General features: G+C 38.1%; 1 protein-coding gene and 1 long non-coding RNA gene across 4 annotated transcripts in view; both read left to right on the top strand.

Moving 5' to 3' along the window:
• Positions 1-8,521, top strand: part of ttc7b (tetratricopeptide repeat domain 7B) — a 34,938-nt gene extending 26,417 nt beyond the window's left edge. The window contains exons 18-21 of one of the 2 annotated variants that reach the window (XM_039684873.2): positions 120-170; positions 4,780-4,920; positions 7,238-7,440; positions 8,105-8,521. In XM_039684873.2, coding sequence (XP_039540807.1) covers positions 120-170; positions 4,780-4,920; positions 7,238-7,440; positions 8,105-8,326 — 617 coding nt within the window. In that variant the 3' untranslated portion in view covers positions 8,327-8,521. The remainder of the gene's footprint in view (positions 1-119; positions 171-4,779; positions 4,921-7,237; positions 7,441-8,104) is intronic. The other variant, XM_039684960.2, reaches the window with a different exon arrangement.
• Positions 8,522-10,313: 1,792 nt separating this feature from the next.
• Positions 10,314-19,687, top strand: LOC148973568 (uncharacterized). 2 transcript variants are annotated; one of them, XR_016146692.1, is made up of 4 exons: positions 10,314-10,764; positions 10,906-11,030; positions 11,186-11,276; positions 19,464-19,687. It is a non-coding gene; the product is annotated as an uncharacterized LOC148973568 (long non-coding RNA). The 2 variants fall into 2 exon arrangements; XR_016146691.1 differs by having other exon boundaries at positions 10,314-11,030.
• Positions 19,688-20,197: the final 510 nt, after the last annotated feature.

Raw genomic sequence — 20,197 nt, forward strand, 5'->3', positions numbered from 1 at the left:
TTTTTTCTGTTATATTTCTCTGTGTTTCTGTAAACTTTCTGTTGTTGTGTTTGTTGTAGTTTTTGTTCTTAATTTTTATGAGTAATTGCCCCCTTTTGTTGTTCTTTTTGGTTTCCAAGGCAACCTTCCAGATGCTTTCTTTCATGGTTTTGACTCCTTTATTGGGGTTTGTAAGTAGCTCTTGTCGTTACTGCTCTACCTCTACACACTTTTCAACACACACCTGCTTTTTTGCCTCGCTGGCCTTCTCCTCCTTGGCAGAGTGCACTCACCACCTGTCTGTTACGAGACTCCAACACACTCCGCCATAATGTGTTCAATAGGTGCGTTGCGTCTTACCTTTTGTTTTGCCCTCTTATTGTGTTTCCTCTCCTGGCGTTTTGTGTCCCAGGCCTCTTTGTGTTGGAGAGAGACATAAATGCACTCGTTTGGCCTCAGTTCTTAATAATTAAAGAGACAGTTGTGTTCCTCCAGGCCTTTCAAACACATACAGCTGCTTAAAGCCAAACACTTATGGGTACAAATTATTAGTTTTAATGATACTTTTTTTATATAATTGCCAGTTGTTAAAAGTGTTGTTGTTGTTATTAATGGTATATGGAAAGTATTATTATTACTATAATTAATTAGTGTTAGTAATATGAACAGCGCTTAGTATTACTTGTGCATCATTTATGCTACAGAGGTGAATGCAGAGGTGAATGACACTTTAATCCAGCATATGATATTATTTTTTTTTTTTCATTTACACTACTGTTCAAACGTTTGGGATATATATATATATATATATATATATATATATATATATAATTGATATATTTCATAATATTGTGAAATACTATTACAATTTGAAATCTGTTTTCCATTTTAATATATTTTAAAATGTTTATTTTTAAAAAATAATAAAATAAAAAATATAAAAAATAAAAAAATATTTTCATAAAAGAATCATAGTGACCCCAAACTTTTGTACGTTAGTGTATGTGTAAATATACACACTGCTTGAATCTTGTTATCACAATAGCCCTAAAAGCTTTCTAACATTGACACTATTTGTTTTAAAGTTTAGTTTGTTATCAAACAAAACTTTCATTTTAATATGAAGTGATGGTGCTGTGATTAAAAATTCATAAATTATTCTAAATAGATTTGGTGCCTCAGGAAAGCATTGAATGACCTTGTCTAAAATGGGTTAAAAAATGTTTTTACCATTAATCCAATATTACTCTTAAACCCTTTTAATTCTATTTGATAGTCCACCGTTTAATCCCCGTTTAAGATTGTTGTTTAATTTAATTTGAAACCTGAGTGAAGTCAACAATATTTAGAAGGACTTTTACTGATCCTCGAATTATTTTAACGATTATTATTTAAATGTAGATTATTTGTCATTAGGGACATTTGATATAAAGTGTGTGTGCGATATCTGATGGAATAACACCCAGGTCTCTAGACCGTAAATTATGAGCTCCGATTTCCTTTAGCGTCTCACATTTAGCAGCTGTTTCTAAACTCCTGGCTCTGTTAACAGAGCGATGAAACGTTTAAGAGGACTGGAGCATTGGTGTCATGATAGTGCTGAGAGGTGCTCATTTAGAGCCAATTGCGATGGACAGAAAATCCGGAAAGAATCGTAAATAGGTTTTCTTTCCCACAAAAGTGGAATTAATTGTTTTTAGGAACTTGACAAATTGATTGCAAATTGCTGTAGAAGACTGAAAATATTTTGAATTAAGAAGATAACTTTTTAGCTGAATTTAATGGAGAAAAAACATGGGAAATTATGTTGCCTGTGTTTTTAACAGAAATAAATTCATAGTGTTAAATTATTTAACTTAATTATGAATTTGAATGTGCCCATTTGCACAAAAAAAGCTGACATGCAGTTTACAGTCGTTAAGAGTGGCTGCACTACAAACCAATGTAGACTTGCTGTAATTTAATGTAGGTTCTGGTGAAGAAAGTACTGTCTCTTTAAAAACATAGCTGCTTTTTATGTGTGTGATTGCGTGTGATGATGCTTTCTCACTCTTGGCATGTGGCTCCATGGTCACGCTCCTTCTGCAGCCTGATCTGATGCATCATGGGTGTCTGTTTGAGTTTGCGTGTGCACACGCATGTGCTTTAAAGAGATGTGAAGTTGTTGACTGTTTATCTAGCAAGTACTTGTCAGTCATCAACTTCAGCCCTACAGAGTGACAGCAGCTCTTGGACCCCTCAACAGCCTGATATCTTCCCCTACTTCAGTCAAACACAAGTGTCATTAAATAGAGAAATTAATTTAGAATCATTTATTCGTGTTGTTCTAACCTGTATGACTTTTTAATGATTAAATTAGAAACTAGCGGTTTTCTAATGTAATATATATATATATATATATATATATATATAATTTTATTTTATTTTCTGTGATGGCAAAGCTGAATTTTCAGCATCATTCCTCCAGTCTTCACATGATGCTCGGGAATCTTTCTAATATGCTGATTTTACTGCTCAAGAAACAATTATTATCAATGTAGAAAACAGTTATAGTTATTAGAAACGGTGTAACAGTACATTTTTTCATGATTCAAAAGAACAACATATATTTGAAATCGAAATCTTTCGTAATATTATAAAAAATCTTTACTCTCATTTTGAATCAACAATAGTCACAGAGGTTTGGAACAACATGAGCGTAAGAAACATGACAATTTTTCATTTTTGGGTGAACTATCTACCTTTTAACAAGAGAGTTCAACCTAGGACATCCATTAATGATCGTTTCCTCTTTTATTAAATGTTCTATTCCACGGTTTAAATTTGTTCATTGTTTTTGCCTCGATGAGTTTTTTTTTTTTTTTTTAAGGCTGTGGCATTGGACATTCATGAAGAGATCCCCTGGAAGCCTTTCAGACAGATGGGGTCAGATTCTCAGTGTTTGGTCCAGTGATCCATGGCTTTGTCCACGTTCGCCATTGAAAAGCTAAACATAGGAACTGAATAAAAAACTGAGATGTACACAGGGATCGATTTCAGTATGAATGTGTTTTATGTCCTGCTGGTCTGGTCGATAAAGTCCAGCCTGTGACTCATAGAGACTCTTGAGGATCTTAATATGTTCCTCTGAACCCCTGCAGAGACTTTAATGACCACACTGATGGCCGGGCACTGCACGTCCAGACAAATAGTGACTCTGTGATCGCTGGACTGCATGGGGCAATTTCAGTTCACCCAGTTCAGAAAACTGATGTTCAGTTCATCTCCTGAATCAGGCAAATTGAAAAGGAACTGAGGCCAAATCTGGAATTAATTGATAAAATGGTTAAAGGAATAGTTCACCCAGAACTCAGTTAATTTGCGAACCCAAATGACCTTAACTACTGTTAGTAAGTTTTTTTTTTTTTCCAAAGAAATGAATACTTCTATTCAGAAAATCTATCAAAAGTATGCGTACTTTTAAAGGTCTTTATGACATACGGATCTTCTGATTCTTTCTGATACCTAGAAGTGAGGAACAAACCCAGAAATTAAGTTGTCATTCACTAATAATGATGAGTATTTGGTTGGATTGTTTTTTTTTTTTTTTTTAGTCTAATCTTTTCAGTGAATCATTTGATCAGATTTGCAAAGGAAAAATGATTGTAAATGATGACCGAAATGCCCATTTGGGTGAGCTATCAGTTTAATTGAAGGCACTAAAACTGAGCAGAAAGGAAAACCACCGCATTTCTGTTGCTGAAATGTGTATGTTGCAGCCTCGCAGCCAGCACTTTTAACATGCAGGGTTTAGAAAACGCGTGGAAAGTAGCAGCAAATGTGCTTTATTGTTTACTATTAATAATTATATGCTGTTTGTGTGTGCTTTAATTGGTGTATGTATAAAGGCACGTTCACACCAAGGACTGTAACAATAAATCTAAAGCTTTAAAAGTTGTCCACACCACAACTATAATGATACACAGAGGAATTTCACTTTCACAATTTTTTTTCAGCTGATGAATGATAAAAACATTGACAGCCAATCAGAATCCATCCTACTTTAAAGAAAACAAGCATTTAAAGCGCCAGATGACCGAAAAGGAACCCTGATATAGTTATCTTTATAGTTATCGTTCTTGGTGTAAACAGGCCTTAAATTGTGTTTGGTAAAAAAATTGTCAATTTTTTTTAGGAACACAGAGTTGAACCTAATCTTTGTCATGCTGTTTCTTTACCCTTGTGTTTCCTAAAGGCCATTCATTCAGATGACTGGTGTTCATTTGTCATTTTTATTTTAGAATGAATGTTAGAATGGAAAAATCACTGTTAAAGATGATCCTTTTCATATATATCCCATTGGAATTGAGATATTTTCAAACCCGAACTCTTGTGTGTTAAATATATGAGAACCAGTGTTATTTTACTATTATTCTAATGCACTCTTATAGTGTTTATTCATATTTTAAATTTTTGTGGTTTCAGTTTTAATTTTAAAGTTGTAATAATTTTATTTTGTGCTTTTGTCAAATTAAACATATTTTTTTTTATTTTTGTTTACGTTTTTTAAAGAATTTAATCTAATGTTATTTTCAATGAACAGTTTTTAATAGCTAAGTTAACTTAACAATAACAACACTGCTAAGAACAGGGTTTAGTTATGATCAACTGCTATTTGGCCTTCATGTCAATGTTTTCACTCTGAGAGGCATGACCCCTAAAGGCTGGTGTGTAGTGGATTTTTAGCATGTATGGACTGGCCAATGGCCATATATGTAGAAAAGCTCCAGTCTTTGCTGACTGTCTGTATTTCCACGGCAGGTTCCGTCCATGCCACTTCTATAGCAGCATCACGTGTGGAACAGGCGCTGTCTGAGGTGGCCTCCTCCCTCCAGAGCAGCGCCCCAAAACAGGGACCGCTCCACCCTTGGATGACCCTCGCCCAGATCTGGCTGCATGCAGGTATAAACACAGCCCTCATTTCCATCTTGTTAACATAAGCCACACCCATATCATGTTTTTGCACTGTGTGAGGTCCAGGTTTAATGAACGGCAAATTCTGTGGTCTTGATATAAAATACCTACTTCATTTATAAACAAACTGTAAGAGTACACCATGTTCAAATATAGAAAGCTTATTCCTCACTGCTTTGTGAACCCAGGTTGTTATTAATAGCTGCCTTTGTCCAAACAAATACATTAGGAAAACCACATCCAGCAGGATCGAATTACCCATCTGGATACTTTTGCTCTCGGTCTACAATCAGCATTTACAGTGTGAATTTGGCTGAATTAAATGCAATAAAGTTTAGGAAAGTTCTGCGTCGTCTTGCATCATTGGTTCGACTCATGCAAGTATTGATAATTATTTTTTTAATTTTATTTTATTTTTTTGTATTTTTTTTTTAATGCTGATACCTTGGATTTTTTTTTTTTTTAGGCCTATTGTGGACAGCTGACTCCAGAAGTTTTCATATTCTGTGTTTTGGTTAGTTCATAGTAGTGAAACAAACTAAACTTTTTCATTGAAGATTTAATTCACCCGAAAATTAAAATTGCGTCATGTCATTCCAAACCCATAAGACTTTATCGGAATGAAGACAAATGAAGAATTTTTTTTTTTTTTAAATCTGAGTCTTCTGTCTCTCCAATAGGCTATGCAACTACCACTTTGACATAAAAAGTTCATAAAAAGGTAGTACAACTAATCCATATGAATCGGGCAGTTTAGTATACATTTTCTGAAGAGAGTTGATCGCTTTATATTATGAGCAGATTGAATTTAGGCTTTTATTCACATATAAATATTGCAGAAGCTCAAACGTGCTGCGTAACACACGAGAATGAACCTCATTGGTTCTCTCACGTCCAGCTAACGTACTTCCATGTACCACAACTGATGTGTTTGTATGTGAATGAAATTTTAAATCAAATCTGATTGTCATTTAAAGCGATTGTGTCTCTTTAAATTTGGACTAAACTGCTTCATTCATATGGATTAGTTTTACAAACTCTTTATGAACTTTCTAATACGTCAAAGTGGTAGTTGCGTAGACTGTCAATGGAGGGATAGAAATCTCTCAGATTTCATTAAAGATATCTTCATTTGTGTTCCGAAGATGAACGAAAGTCGAAAGGGTTTGGAATGACATGAGGGTGAGTAAATGATGACATATGTTTATGCCATATTCCAATATATTTTAAACACTTAATTCAATTAAAATAGTAAGACACTATACATAGGGCTGTTGCCAATCACATTAAACTAGGATCAACAAAAGCCATCTCTGCACTGTCGATGATACTTCTGTGACATTCGGCTGCAAGTGAAGTGGCATTTAGATGTAGTGAAAGAAACTATGAAGAACCGATGAAGAAACTATGAAACGATTCTGGTAATACTCATATGTTGTTGTTATCAACATATCATTTACCCAGTCATTTCAATCTTTAAAGTACCAGATTATAGGGACCACACATGCCACACATGCAATTCTGTTTACTCATGGTATGCAAAATCTGGAACATTAACCCATTTACAAGCAACATAGACCAAACAACATACAGGAAAATCATGAGATGGGACCTTAGATACCTGTTATCATAGTTATCACATGGTTATATATAGATATATAGAATTAAACAGGGTTCATTTCTTCTTCAGCAAGAATTAAGAGAGTCACCCTTCTCGGGAGATTCTGTTGGGTAATAAAATTCAGTCTCTAACATAACCCCCGTTCTGCCAGTGTTGACTTTAGTTGTGGGGGAAAGCGATCCGTGTGTGTGTGTGTGTGTGTGTGTAATGTGTGTTTGTGTAATGTGTAACCTGACCAGATTCTCTACAGGTACTAAAATTAGGAAAAGCGTCTCTCAAATAAAAATCCTTTAATTTGTTGTCTCAGTAGCAATCAACTTGGATACTAATACTAATTATTCTTTAAGCAGCTTGGCTGTCACTGAGCCAAGTTAGGGAACCTTAGCAGGACTTGGCAGGGTGAGAAAGGTGTCAAGAGTGAAGCATGCTTAGTAGTCACTTTCCCTAAATTTGTTGGTTGATTGAAGAGGCAGGACACCCCATCAGTTCCTCTGTCTCATCACCGCTTCTGAACCATTAAACGGTTGATGCTGATGATGTATCTGACACCCTGTCTGAGAATCCCATTTCCTGTGTGACTCGAGATAAGAAATAAACTCAACGATCGGTCCCCCCAACAATGCTTCTTTCTCTTCTTCTTCTTTCCCCTTTATATCTTAATTTTCTTTCTCTGTCTCTCCATAGCGGAGGTGTATATTGGAATGGGAAAGGCGGCGGAGGCGACAGCGTGTACGCAGGAAGCAGCCAACCTGTTCCCCATGTCCCATAACGTGTTGTTTATGAAGGGTCAGGTGGCAGAGCTGCGGGGGAACGTGGACGAGGCCAAACGCTGGTACGAGGAGGCTCTGTCCATCAGCCCCACCCACGTCAAGACCATGCAGAGAATGGTGAGCAAGTTTTCCACCCGCTAACACAAACCCGGTGCGCTTATGTTTATAAAGTCATTAATTGGCTGCTCGCCATAACGATTTCAGGTAGAAATGATTTTCTAATGTGTTAGATTGGCATGTTGAGATTAAGGAGAGAGACAAGATTTCAACCCGTGTCACTATTTAGCAGACATTGAGTCCAGGGTGTTGAGACTTGCTGTCTCCTGGTGTGTGTGTGTGCGTGCTGCTGTCTCCTGGGGTGTTTGTGTGTGTCTTAATAGTAAGCAGAAATGTCACGTCTCATAAAGGAACAGCAGCATAAAGAAGCATTGCCCCTGTCTCTGTCAAATCTCTCTCTCTCTGACCTTCTTTTGTGTGTGTGTGTCCGACACGGTTCTAACAGAAGGGCAGTGGACGGCATCTGAACTCTCAGAACTGCTTTTAATATAATGTATAAATAATATAATTATATAATAACATTATGTTACATAATTGAATCAAAACAAACAGTATTTTCCCGATATATTGTTACTCATCAATATTTTAGATCAGTTTTACAATATAAATAGATTAACTGTTTTCTAAAAAGGCCATGTTGTACTCTGATTCATGAATGTATAATGCTTTTTAATGTGGGTCAAATTTGAGGCTAAACCCTCTTCCTCTTTTCCTCTTTTTGCAGGGTCTGATATTGCATCAGCTACAGAGGTACAGTCTTGCGGAAAAGTTCTTGCGTGATGCGGTGCAGGTGAACAGTACGGCACATGATGTGTGGAACAGTCTGGGTGAGGTGCTGCAAGCCCAGGGCAACGACACCGCCGCGACCGAATGCTTCCTTACTGCCCTAGAGCTGGAGGCCAGCTGCCCCATCTTACCTTTCACCATCATTCCCCGCACCCTCTAAGACACTCCGAACAAAAACCTCTGTCCGAGAGTCGTGCATGATCCACAGCCCTTAATCGCACACAAACGCCCGACCCTGAAACTTCTGTTCTATCCTGGAATGCCTTTCCCACCCCTCTAAACTTTTTATCTGTTCTCAAATGTGGATCTGCAGAAAATTAAACTGTGATTGACACGGTTATCAGTGTGAACTCTTCTACACTGCTTCACTTTCGTTCTTTTTACCCCTTCCCTCTTCATTCCCTGCTAGAATGTCCTCCTGCTTCTGTACATCATAGGGGTCCCCGCTCCCTTCAGCCCTCTCATTGGTCAGTTTCACGCCACTGTATGATTGGACCAATGAGAGACCTGTACAAGCTGTTGTCACAGTGAAGCGGGTGATTGATGCAGCGGTTTCATCAAACCACAGTGCTTCCTTTTTGGCCGAAACATGTCCTGAAACATACAATCTCAAGATTCTAGTAGCTGTGTGTCATACAAACCAATAATAACACTGACACAGAGACGGTCAAAGGTGTGTGTACATGTGCTGTGTGTTTGTGCAGAGTTAAATGGATGGTGAGAGAGAGTGTCCTTTATATGTGTAACTATCCAGAGTCTGTGGTGCGTGCGCATGCTTATTTTGAAAGGAATACTTGACACACTGTTACAGTGGATCCCTGTTACATGCACAAGTGTAATAGATTGTGTTTCCATGCTGTTGTTCCTGAGGGCAGGTGTGCCAACCTTGTTGTGACTCCTAGAGAAACATTACGTCCCCGCGCTCTGATCAAACACTCTATTGTTTATATATATTCTATGTACAAAAGAATCACCTAGAGCAAATGGAACGGATGCCAAAAGAACAACTATTCTAAAAGCAAATATTTTATCTTGGTTCTCGTTAAAAGAGAAGATAAATCTAGTTTTGGACGTTGTTTTGTTTGTTGGTTTATTTTTCCACATTTATCATGATTGAGAGGTCAAGATTTATATTGTTGATTTATCAGAGATGTGTTATATTAGATGTTTATTTATCTGTGTCTCAGTGGCCATGTGTTAGACGGGTGAAGATGTATTCCGTGTGTGCGTGGTGTGTGTTCCTGAGAAACAAACGTGAGGGGAGTTGGACTGTTACAGACAGACACGTTGAACTCTCCGATATGCAAACTATCTTCATAATGGTCAAAATTATTTTCAGCCACATAAGAGAGAGAAAGTGATTGTATGCGTGTACTTGAAGTCTTAGCAATGTCAATCACAGGGCCAAGCACACAACTGGAAAAGCTGTTTTATGATGTCAATAAATGATTGATTGTGAAAAGTCTGTTTTGTTTTGTTATTCCTTTATTTTAGGACAGCTAATATCGATTTGACTGTCAGAGAATTTTTGGTTGCACTTTATTTTATAGGTAGGTGTACTTGTAGTGTACTTACAAGTACTGGGTAGGTATATTGTTTAAGTTTAGGAGTAGATTCAGGGTTAGTACCCAGTTATTACTTAAAGGGATAGTTCACTTTGAAATTAATTTTTGATATGTTTTAGCTTACCTCAAGGGCATCCAATATGTAGGTGTCTTTGTTTCCACAGCATTTTCAATTTTGACATTTTTTGGTCAAACCGTTGTTGTCTATAAAATTAATTAGTTTTTACCTCTTGTTAACAGCCGTCGAACTGATCTGAATTAGATGTCCAACTGAACCGAACTGAACCGTCTCCAGACGTTACGCCGGAAGTGATCTCTCGCGCGTCTATGTCACACATTGTTTTGTTTTTTTATTAATGCCAAGGTATCAAAAATACAAGTAGATTACAACAATATACAAATTGCACACAGGAAAAATAATGAAAGCAATAGAGCACATATGCATATAGCATTTATGTATACTCATACTACACAAAAAATAAAAAATAAAACAGAACAGAATGCATTAATAAAATAAATTTAAAAAATCTAACAAGTTTATGGTCTTAAGAGCTTTAAGATTCTTGGATGATGAAATACTTCGGATGTATTGCTGAACCTCTAAAAAGGATTCTGCTGTGTAAATTTACTACGGTGAATGTGAAATTTTGCAAGGAAGAACAACAAATTCATAATAAAATACTCATTAAATTTAGCTTTTTGTATATTAAAGAAGCCAACAGTACATCCTTAAAGAGCAATGAAAAACCTGGAAGCACATTGCCTTTAATAAACTTAGAAAATTCCACCCAAAATAACTGTGACGTCACGCATTGTTTACACAGAGATTTCGGAAGTTTTACCTTTCACTAAACATAATAGATATATCGAAATCGTCTTCCATTGCGATTTCCCGTAACTTCCGAAATCTCCGTGTAAACAATGCGTGACGTTACATAGACGCGCGAGAGATCACTTCCGGCGTAACGTCTACGGTTCAGTTCGGTTCAGTTGGACATCTGATTCAGATCAGTTCGGCGGCTGTTAACAAGAGGTAAAAACTATACAAATACTGTTCGTTTTCTCACACAAACCGCTTGTTTCGTGTCTCAGTCCATCAGTGTGTACATTCACATTCACGAGTCATTAAATCATGTTTAATTTTAACTTCTCTGTGCACTGCATGCTCTTTGAGGTGAACTGAGGGAGGACCCCATAACCTCCAGTTTCTGACTGACAGACAACAATGGTTTGACCAAAAAATGTCAAAATTGAAAATGCTGTGGAAACAAAGACACCTACATCTTGGATGCCCTTGAGGTACTTAATTTGTACATGGGGAACAGGACTAAAATAAAGTGCTACCAAATGTTCTCCTAATTGTGACTATTTTATACAAATTGCATATTTATATCTCGCAATTGTGTCTATTTTTCATAGTTGCAACTGCAAAATGTCACTATTTCTTATTTTAGGTGATTGGAAATAGGACTAACCACAGTCTGTCCTCAAGGGGAGATAGTGATGCCTTCATGTCTGCGCTGGTAAACTGGGTGTATTATTCAGGTAACTATCTACAAATACGTAACAGTCTGAAGGTGCACTCACATTAACAAACTTCCACAGGCAAAAAAGGTCCTTGTCGATTGTGAATATTATATTAAGCACAGCTCACACAAATGTCACTCTCAATCTCAGCATCTTTCTTTTGGTCAACACTGCAAATTTCCATGAAAAACGGAAGCTGAAGGGAAATCTGTGTTTGTAAATATTTCGCCCCTCATGTGAAATTCCTGATCGTTCCTATTGAAATGACTGGATTTAGCCTGCAAAATTTCACAACAATGGTAAATGTGAAATTTTCACTCCTTACTCTTACTCTGTCATAGCGTTAACTTGGCTGACCTGAAGAGTATGGGCTCTGACTTATCTGACCTGAAGAGTATGGGGCTTCTAAATTTGTGTGTGTTTTCAAACTGATGGGTGTTTATAAATTTTGCAATGGAAATGTTGCCCTTCACCCGGCCCATCTGTTGTGGGACAGAGGTGAGAGGTGGCTATATACTAGTTTCTTCTTGCGCTGATTGGTTGATTACCTGAACGTGCTCCTCCCAAACTTCGTTAAATAAAACTTGATTTCGTAGAATGTAGCCCTTATTGCGTTATGACTTGCATTCTGAAACATATCAAAACATTATGACGTTTAATCAAACTCGTCTTTGCATTGACATGAAAAGCTAAGAGTATGTTTCAGCCCCTGCTTTTCCAGTTATATTTCTTTTCATTTTATATTTCTTTTCATGGCACTCACGTTTCCTTACATGCGCTCCTGACATCATCTCATGCATGTTAAATGAGCCCACTGTTCCCCTGACTTGTGGTACGGATGAATACCTTAAAAAGCTCTCAAAGATTGATGAAGGTCCAAAAGCTCAGAAGCAGAAAAAAAAATACAGAGAAAAGACAAGGGCAGCTGCCTCTGAAAACTATCGAATGAATGATGTGGCCTAATAAAAAAGGAGTGAGGGAGAAAGAAGGATCTGAGGTGGGAAATGTATAAGGTAAATTATTTAATGCACTTACAGGCCTGCCTTAAACTAATGAGTGTTTGCCGCTTGCTTTGTGGGACAGGCTGCACTCCCAGGAGCAAACTAGGACGTAAAAAGAGCTTCAGCAAGAATTTGGTCATTATTAAAAAGTTTTTGTGTCTGCCAAAATGTTTATGCCTCTTGAGACCTCTTCTTTGCTTCATTCCTGCTGTAAAGTGGTGAACATTATAAACAGCCCCAATACGGCCCAATGCTGGATCTTTGATCTGGGTCAGGAGAATGTTGAACCCTAATGAGCCCTCAGTGACAGCATTATTCCCCTGGCTTCAGTAAACACTAAAAACTAGTCCTGAACATTGTCTCTCTGAGGGTTTTTTTTATTTTTATCATTTTTAGTTGCAAAGCATCAACGTGGCCTGAAATTTGATTGAGAGCTGTATTTCACTGACCATTGTACAATGTGGTACCTGATAGGCCCCCAAACAAAACACTGAATTTGAAGTGCTTACTAAGGTAACTGTCACTGTTATTACTGCAGCATACTTGTGGTTAGCGGTTTGTCACATCCCTAACCCTATACTTCAGTCTGTAACTCTATCCCTGACAAACATTTCCAAAGTCCTAGCTATCATTAAAAAAATCCTCAGTAATACACTAAGCAACACCCTAGCAATCATTCAAAATACCCTAATACTTAGCAACACCTTAGCAACCACACACAATACCCTAACAAACACTTGACAGCACCTAGCAACTAACCAATCACAATACCCTAACAAACCCTTAGCATCACCCTAGCAATTATTCAAAATACCACTTAGCATTGCCCTATCAACCACAAAGATCAGAAATGACCTGGCAACCAATAAAAATACCCTAACAAATAATTAGCATCATCCTAGCATCCAAACAATACCCGTTGGAAATACTTAAATAGCAATGATTTGGCAATCATTCGAAATACCAGAATACTTAGCAACACCCTAGCAACCACCCACAATACCCTAAAAGTAATGCCTTAGAAACCACCCATAATATGCCACCCTATAGCAACCATACAGATCATCCTTGCAAACACTTAGCAATAACATTCCAACCACCCTAAATACCCTAACAAACAATTGTAACACAGCCCACACCCATACCAAACACTTTAGCTAAAAACTTCTCTGAAGACCCTAGCAACTCCTTAGGTGACCACCCAGAACACCTTGCAGTGTGGCAGCAAGTTTTGCGGTGATGATTTAATATAAGGTAAAATGTACTGTAAATGTTCAGTGAAAGTATTTAGAAATTGTGAATATCTACTGATTTTAAATACATTTAATTTATGTGATATAGAAATCTCAACTCTGCAGTGGTCTCTCTCTCTGTTCTCTCTGGACGGTGGCTTGTGTTTCATTGGTATTACTGCTCTGATCCTGTCATTGATTGGGAACCCAGCTCAATTCTCACATCAGAGAACACCGAATCAATACGAGAGACTCCAGAGAGTTTTTTTATAGGGTGAGCTCACATTCTCACACAGCAATGGGTAAATTTGTCTATGGCATTCAGGAGGATGTCCTGTCAGGGCATATACAGAACCATTAGAAGCATTTAAAGGATAGTTCAATCGAAAATTAATTTGTGTCCCGTCAAAATTAACATGTTTCAAACACATATGGCTTTATTTATTCTGTGGAACACCAGACTTTATTTTTTTTAATTGATAACCACTTATTTTGGTGTAAATACTCTGACACATTCAGTTATTTCTCCACAAAATCTGCAATAGTGATCGCCCAAGGATTCATATGCCCTCCGCTCACATGCCCAACCACATGTTCGCTGGTGATTATCCCAGTGAGGGGTGTTGACATTGCACAAGGACTTTTACTGTCATTTGACCAAACAACATTAGCTTCACATAATGTACCCATAGTTTGCACTGCCGTTTGGACATGCAGGAAAAATGCATCTTAATGAAAGTTTGTGAGCTAGTGAAACTGTGTAAGGTGACACCTCTAGCCGTGACTCCTGCTGTTTCACAGACTTAAAGTGTTGATAGCAATGTGTCATCTATCACCAGCAGATTAGTCAGTATATGTGAGAGAGGGACGTAGAAATGTTGTTCATTGTTTTGTAGCATGAAAGTTCTTGGTGTCAGTGTCACACGTTGAGCATTCTCAGGGGTCGTGACCCTTCACTCAGGTCTATGTGTCTTGTGTTTGGTTCAGTTTCGCAGTTCTAACTGGCCATAACCAAATGTATTGCTATATCATATTTAGGTATCAAGCATCATTTCAGAGATTTTCAATGGCATACATTACAAGCTACTATCAAAGATGACATCCAAACTCTTCAACCGAGTAGACATGGACATTATGGAATTATCAATAATAAGTGAAAAGCTGTCAATTTTTTTCCAAATGGATTTAGTACCAACAAAAATTACACAGGTTTTAACTCATCCAACAAACAAGTCCAGGCTATCATTAAAAAATCCTCAGTAATACACTTAGCAATACCCTAGCAACCCCCCCCCCCCCCCCCCCCAAAAAAAACAAAAACAAAACAAGAAACGCTAAGCAATGCTAGAGAGCAACTTAGCAACACCCTAGCAACCACCCACAATACCCTAACACTTAGTAATGCCTTAGAAACCACCCATAATATGCCCTATAGCAACCACACAGATCATCCTAGCAAACATTTAGCAATGCCCAGCAAAATGTAAACCGATACAAAAAGAACATCAGTTTTTATCGGTATTTAGCTTGAGAAAATTGCACGAGAACCAGGATTTGATCTCATCTAAACCATCCACGAGGGAAAAAGAAAGAAGAGTACAATTAGGCTCGGAGGACAAATAGAGCTGAGAGTCATCCACATAGCAGTGGAAATGAATACCAGATTCCATAAAAATATGATCTAGGGGTGATAGGTAGATAACAAAGAAAAGACAGTTGTAATAAATGAGGAATATGAAATTAAGTTGGACCAATTAAGTGCGACCAGAGAAATAGGGTCTAAACCAAGTGATAGGGACACTGGTAATATTAATATAGTTTATTTTATCTAAAAAAATGATGAGAAATGGTATTGATGCAATATTTTCCAATATTTTGATAGGTATAGTAAATTAGAAATTAGACAAAAGTTGGAAAAATTATTATTTTTGTCAGCGCCAGATTTCTTAAAGGGATACTCCACTTTTTTTAGAAATAGGCTCATTTTACAACTCCCCCAGAGTTAAACAGTTGAGTTTTACCGTTTTCGAATCCATTTAGTCGATTTTCTGATATTTAGAAGAATATCAGTAACCAGACAGTTTCTGGTCCCATTGACTTCCATATGGAAGTTTATGTTTGTATATGCTTATAAGCTTTCCTTGTGGGAAACAAAAAATGTCCCCACAAGGAGAAGGATTTCGGATATTGCCATCTTTGTGGCGATATTTTCCCCCCAATGGTTTCTTCCTGCTGTTCCACTCTGAAGTTAATCAAGACTGACACAAGGTGGTACAAATTATGTATTTCCCACAGGGGTCTCCAGTCTTTAGAAAACTTGTAACAGCAGATGACTGTCCAATCAGCACGTCCTTCCAACACAAACATACCGAAACCCTCACAGTCTCCTCATCCATCCATCCATCCATCCCTCGCCTGGGAGCGTGGGAGGAGAAGGAACAGATGGAGACTAGGGAAAGAGATGGACATAGCAGGAACACCCAGTGAGAGAGGGGGAGTGGGGGGGTATTATGGGAAGAACTCGCAGTACTCTGTTTAAAAAAAGAGAAAATTCAATTCAAGTTAATTAACTTTATTTATAGCACACATAACAGTGGCGATTGTCTCCAAGCAGCTTTACAAAGTGGCAGGAATAAAGGCCCAAGTGAGCAACCAAGCAGAGAAATGCACTTAGACTGACACAAGAATACATCCTGGCAAGGGCCACTTGAGCTGAATATGGGGAGAATAGATCAAAGAGACACTGAGCTGTAGTCCTGGGGGACATGAAGACTCCATGGAGAACTGGTCATCAGAAGAAATTTATCGGATCAATCTTTAAACACTGAATGCACCAGTATTTTATTCACCCAAGACCACTTTTATTTGCACTTAGTTGTGTAATAATATTTATACCAGTAGACTAGGCCAAGGCTACATTTGAATGTAACTCGAATTTTATTTTGAGTGTAATGGTAGAGAACAGTTTTGGCTTTAGAAGTTTAAAGGGGTCATGAACTGGCTTTTTAAATTTTATTATATTGTTGTCTGAGGTCAATTTATGATGTTCGCTTGGTTTTTGCATTCAAAAACATCAAAATGAATAAGTAATAGGCTATTTTTCTACCCTAGTTTTTAGCCTATTGAAAAACGCTCGGTTTTATGGGCATTTCGCACTGAAGACTTGGAAGTAAACGCCCACTGCTGTGAGTGGATAACAGTTTTGCATATTATAATGAGTTTCAACTCACCCGTCGATGCACTTGGGGGAAATTGTTTTGAAAACGTCCAATGTTGTAAAGCTAAACCAGCCGTGTTGATCTTCTTCTTCTGGGGGGTGGTGTTTTATCCTCTTTGAAATCATAGTTCCCCACTTTGAAAAACGAGTCGTTTGCTGAGCCTGGTGTCAATAAAAGCTTTTATTGGACTAACAAGGACGTTTTCAGTTCTGAAACTTACAGGATATTCTTATATGATGCCCCCTTAGATGTCAAAAGGTCAAGGAAAATTTGATTTCTCAGTTCATCACCCTTTTAAAACTGCAGCGCACAAATAATTAGAATTAGTTTTCAGATAGTCTTACTGTGTTTTGTTTTTATCATAACTGGAGCTTGACAGTCACCACCTCTTTCCCTTTTACCTTTAACGGCGTGATGGTGAGTAAATGATGACAGAATGTTGATTATAAATTAAAATATATAAATCGGGCCTTCAAAGGTTGAGTGAAGATATATCAGCGATGGCAATGGCATCAGCCTGTCTCACACCATCCCAAGTTATTTTCAGATCCTAGGCTACAATGTGTTCAATGTGACCTGTCCTAAATGTGGATGCATTTTACAATATCAATCAACAACACAGCCTTAACACTCCATGTAGCTATGTGTGTGAAGTGTGAACGGCAAACCATCCTTTGTTAGTTGATAGTGTGTGTTTACGTGGTTGTGTTCAGTTTCTCGTGTTACTGTAATGCAAGCCTGTATTCTTTCAGTGGCCAGTCTGTTGCTGCAATGTGTATGTGTGTGTGAAATATTAATGCAGTGTTTCACTTCAGCATCATTTAACCCCACAGAGCAGCCTGTCAATCCATAAGCCCCATCCCATCTGTAGGATGACCTCACTCTCTCTGTTCGGCGATGCAGCAGGACAGGGACTCCCTCACAAACACAGGCAGACACAGTCGAGCGCGAGGTGGAACAGTTCAAATGCTGATGGCTGCATTCTTCCACTGCCCACTTGCTATACACTCGTCGTATCTCATTTCCCCCGCTGTGCATTTTTCTTCCACCATATGGGCTTCCCCACCACAAACACACATGGCTTTCCCCGACCACTCTGGAGTTGTGCCAAACACTCATGCACACTGCGCACTGACTAATTATTCAACTCAAGTGATGGTCTGTAGAGCAGAACCTGCAACGCGCGTGCCGTGACAGCTAAAGGAACACACTCAGTAAATATTCATGGGTTTTGGGAGATTCACAAGGTCACTGTGTTGACAAGAGATCTTTTTATGAGCGGCATGGATATACTTTACTAAGGTTTAAGGCGGTCGGCAGCTTAAATTGCAAAATAAAGCACTGTGTATATTCCCAAACAGCAACATAGTGTCAGCCCAATCTGGGCTGTGTGGAATCAAAGTATACCAGATGTGGGCCGGATCTGGGCAGACACTATGTTTCTGTCTGGGTTGGGTTTATTTTGTGATAATGAACAATTGACTGTAGTGTGTACCATCCAACCAGTGTTACCAAGTTTCGCTAGAGAAATAAGCACCCCGGGCCAAAATCTATGATCATTTTTATTTCTTAGATCGTTTCTACTCCTATTCATCAATCGTTGACCAATCAGAATACATTTTTCATTCTTTTTGAATTAAAAACTTTGTTTAATTTCATCATCTTTAAAGATGCCGAAATTAAAATTCACGTGTTTTGACCTTGTAATTGGTGTTTGTCCTACGTGGGACTCGAGACCGGTGTGTCTCACAATCATGCATTTTTAAGTGCGTCTGAAATGTTAGCATACTTTTTCTGACTGTATATTTTCTATGGACCCCCTATGGTTACCTCCATGTACCCATGGTTGAATTATTTTTCTTTGCAGGTCGGGGTGTTAACAGATGACAAAAGCTCCTGATGCATTTCATAGATACATCTGGACAGCTGTTAGCCTGCAGTACTTATGTTTTTTGGTTTTTTTTTCAGACAACTGTATATGCTTTTAATGTTACAGAGGAGGTGCTGAACCCTCTGTCAGTTATAAATTAAATATCCTCTGTTGGATGATTTGCCGGCTCTGGGGTCAAGAGGGAGCCATCAGGATAAGATGACCTTATTGGCACTGCGTGAATACCGAGTAAATGAGTGAATGACAGGCCTTTAGAGCGTCGTCTATGCATGCGGTTTAAAGTGGCTCTCTAGATAGAGACTATATATTCAGCACTGCTGGGGGAAAGCCTAGGTCCTGACAGGACAAAAGCATTTGATGATATCTGTTCACCCATGCATGAGTAAGCCTGAAGCCCCTAAAACCCCTAGAGCAACATGAGTTAAAGCTGCAGTGTGTCAGTTCAGCATCAGTGTGGATTTTGAATCTATAACCTTCTGATAGTCGTCTTACATCTACATAGAAGCATGGGACATTATATAGGACATTATATGTCCCAATAAACAATGTATTTGTGTCTCGCTGTCTGTGCTTGGTTGAGGTGCTTTCTGAAGGCATATATTATTGTTTTCATTATATATATATATATATATATATATATATATATATATATATATATATATATATATATATATATATATATATATTATTGAAAAAAAAACTATTTAAAGGGTTTCTAAAGTAAAATCCCATATTTTTAAATGTGGTCTCAGACTTTTGTACAACGTGTGCGTGTGTGTTTTATCGTTGTGTGGTGCACTGAGCTCTGTTAAACATTCTGTTTATGTGGGACATTTTGACTGTTTTTGATTTGATTTTTTTAGATTCTTCCCATAAATTCTGAGAGGACAGAGGGAGTGTGACCAAACAATGCCAGCAACCAAATGACAAAAATGACATTCTGCCACATCTGAGAGGTACCGAAGGGACCAGGGGCATTTTCTGCATATATCAGCCAAACATTTTTAGCCATTCTGATTATTCGTCTTGGATTAAGAAATGTATTTAATACACATACACACGCGTAGCCAGCCACGTGCAGCTCATAAGTCAGAAGGGCATATAGACGTGGGCTGTTAGCACTCTCTCTCTCCTCCCACACGCCTGTCACTGTATCCTGTTTCTCACTGCTGAGCACATAGTAGATGCACAATCATCTCCACACACCCCAAGCACACGGTCACTGAGCTCAGTCTTTAAATAGCAGTAAATTAAGAGCATGTCTGAAAATTGTGTGCAAAAAACACTCAGCGCATCTGATGAAAAAGATGGGGTAAAGCTTCGATTGGAAAAATGCAAATGAATAATTCCAATAATGAAGGAACATACTGTAGATCTGCTGCAGGGATAAACTCTGCCTGATTACAGGAGGTGGATCTAATCAGCTATAGCCTTACGCACACACTCACAATCTCTCCAGAGTCTCTTCTCCAGCTCCCACGTGGTTTTTGATATCTCCCTCATCCACCAGAGCCATAGATCCAGGTTGCCAGGCAACCCCTAAAATCCCCAAAGACAGCCAGGGCTTGGATAGATCAGTGCTCATGCAACATGACAC

Source organism: Pimephales promelas, chromosome 15 (assembly GCF_988280905.1).
Source record: "Pimephales promelas chromosome 15, fPimPro1.hap1.1, whole genome shotgun sequence".
NCBI lineage: Eukaryota > Metazoa > Chordata > Actinopteri > Cypriniformes > Leuciscidae > Pimephales > Pimephales promelas.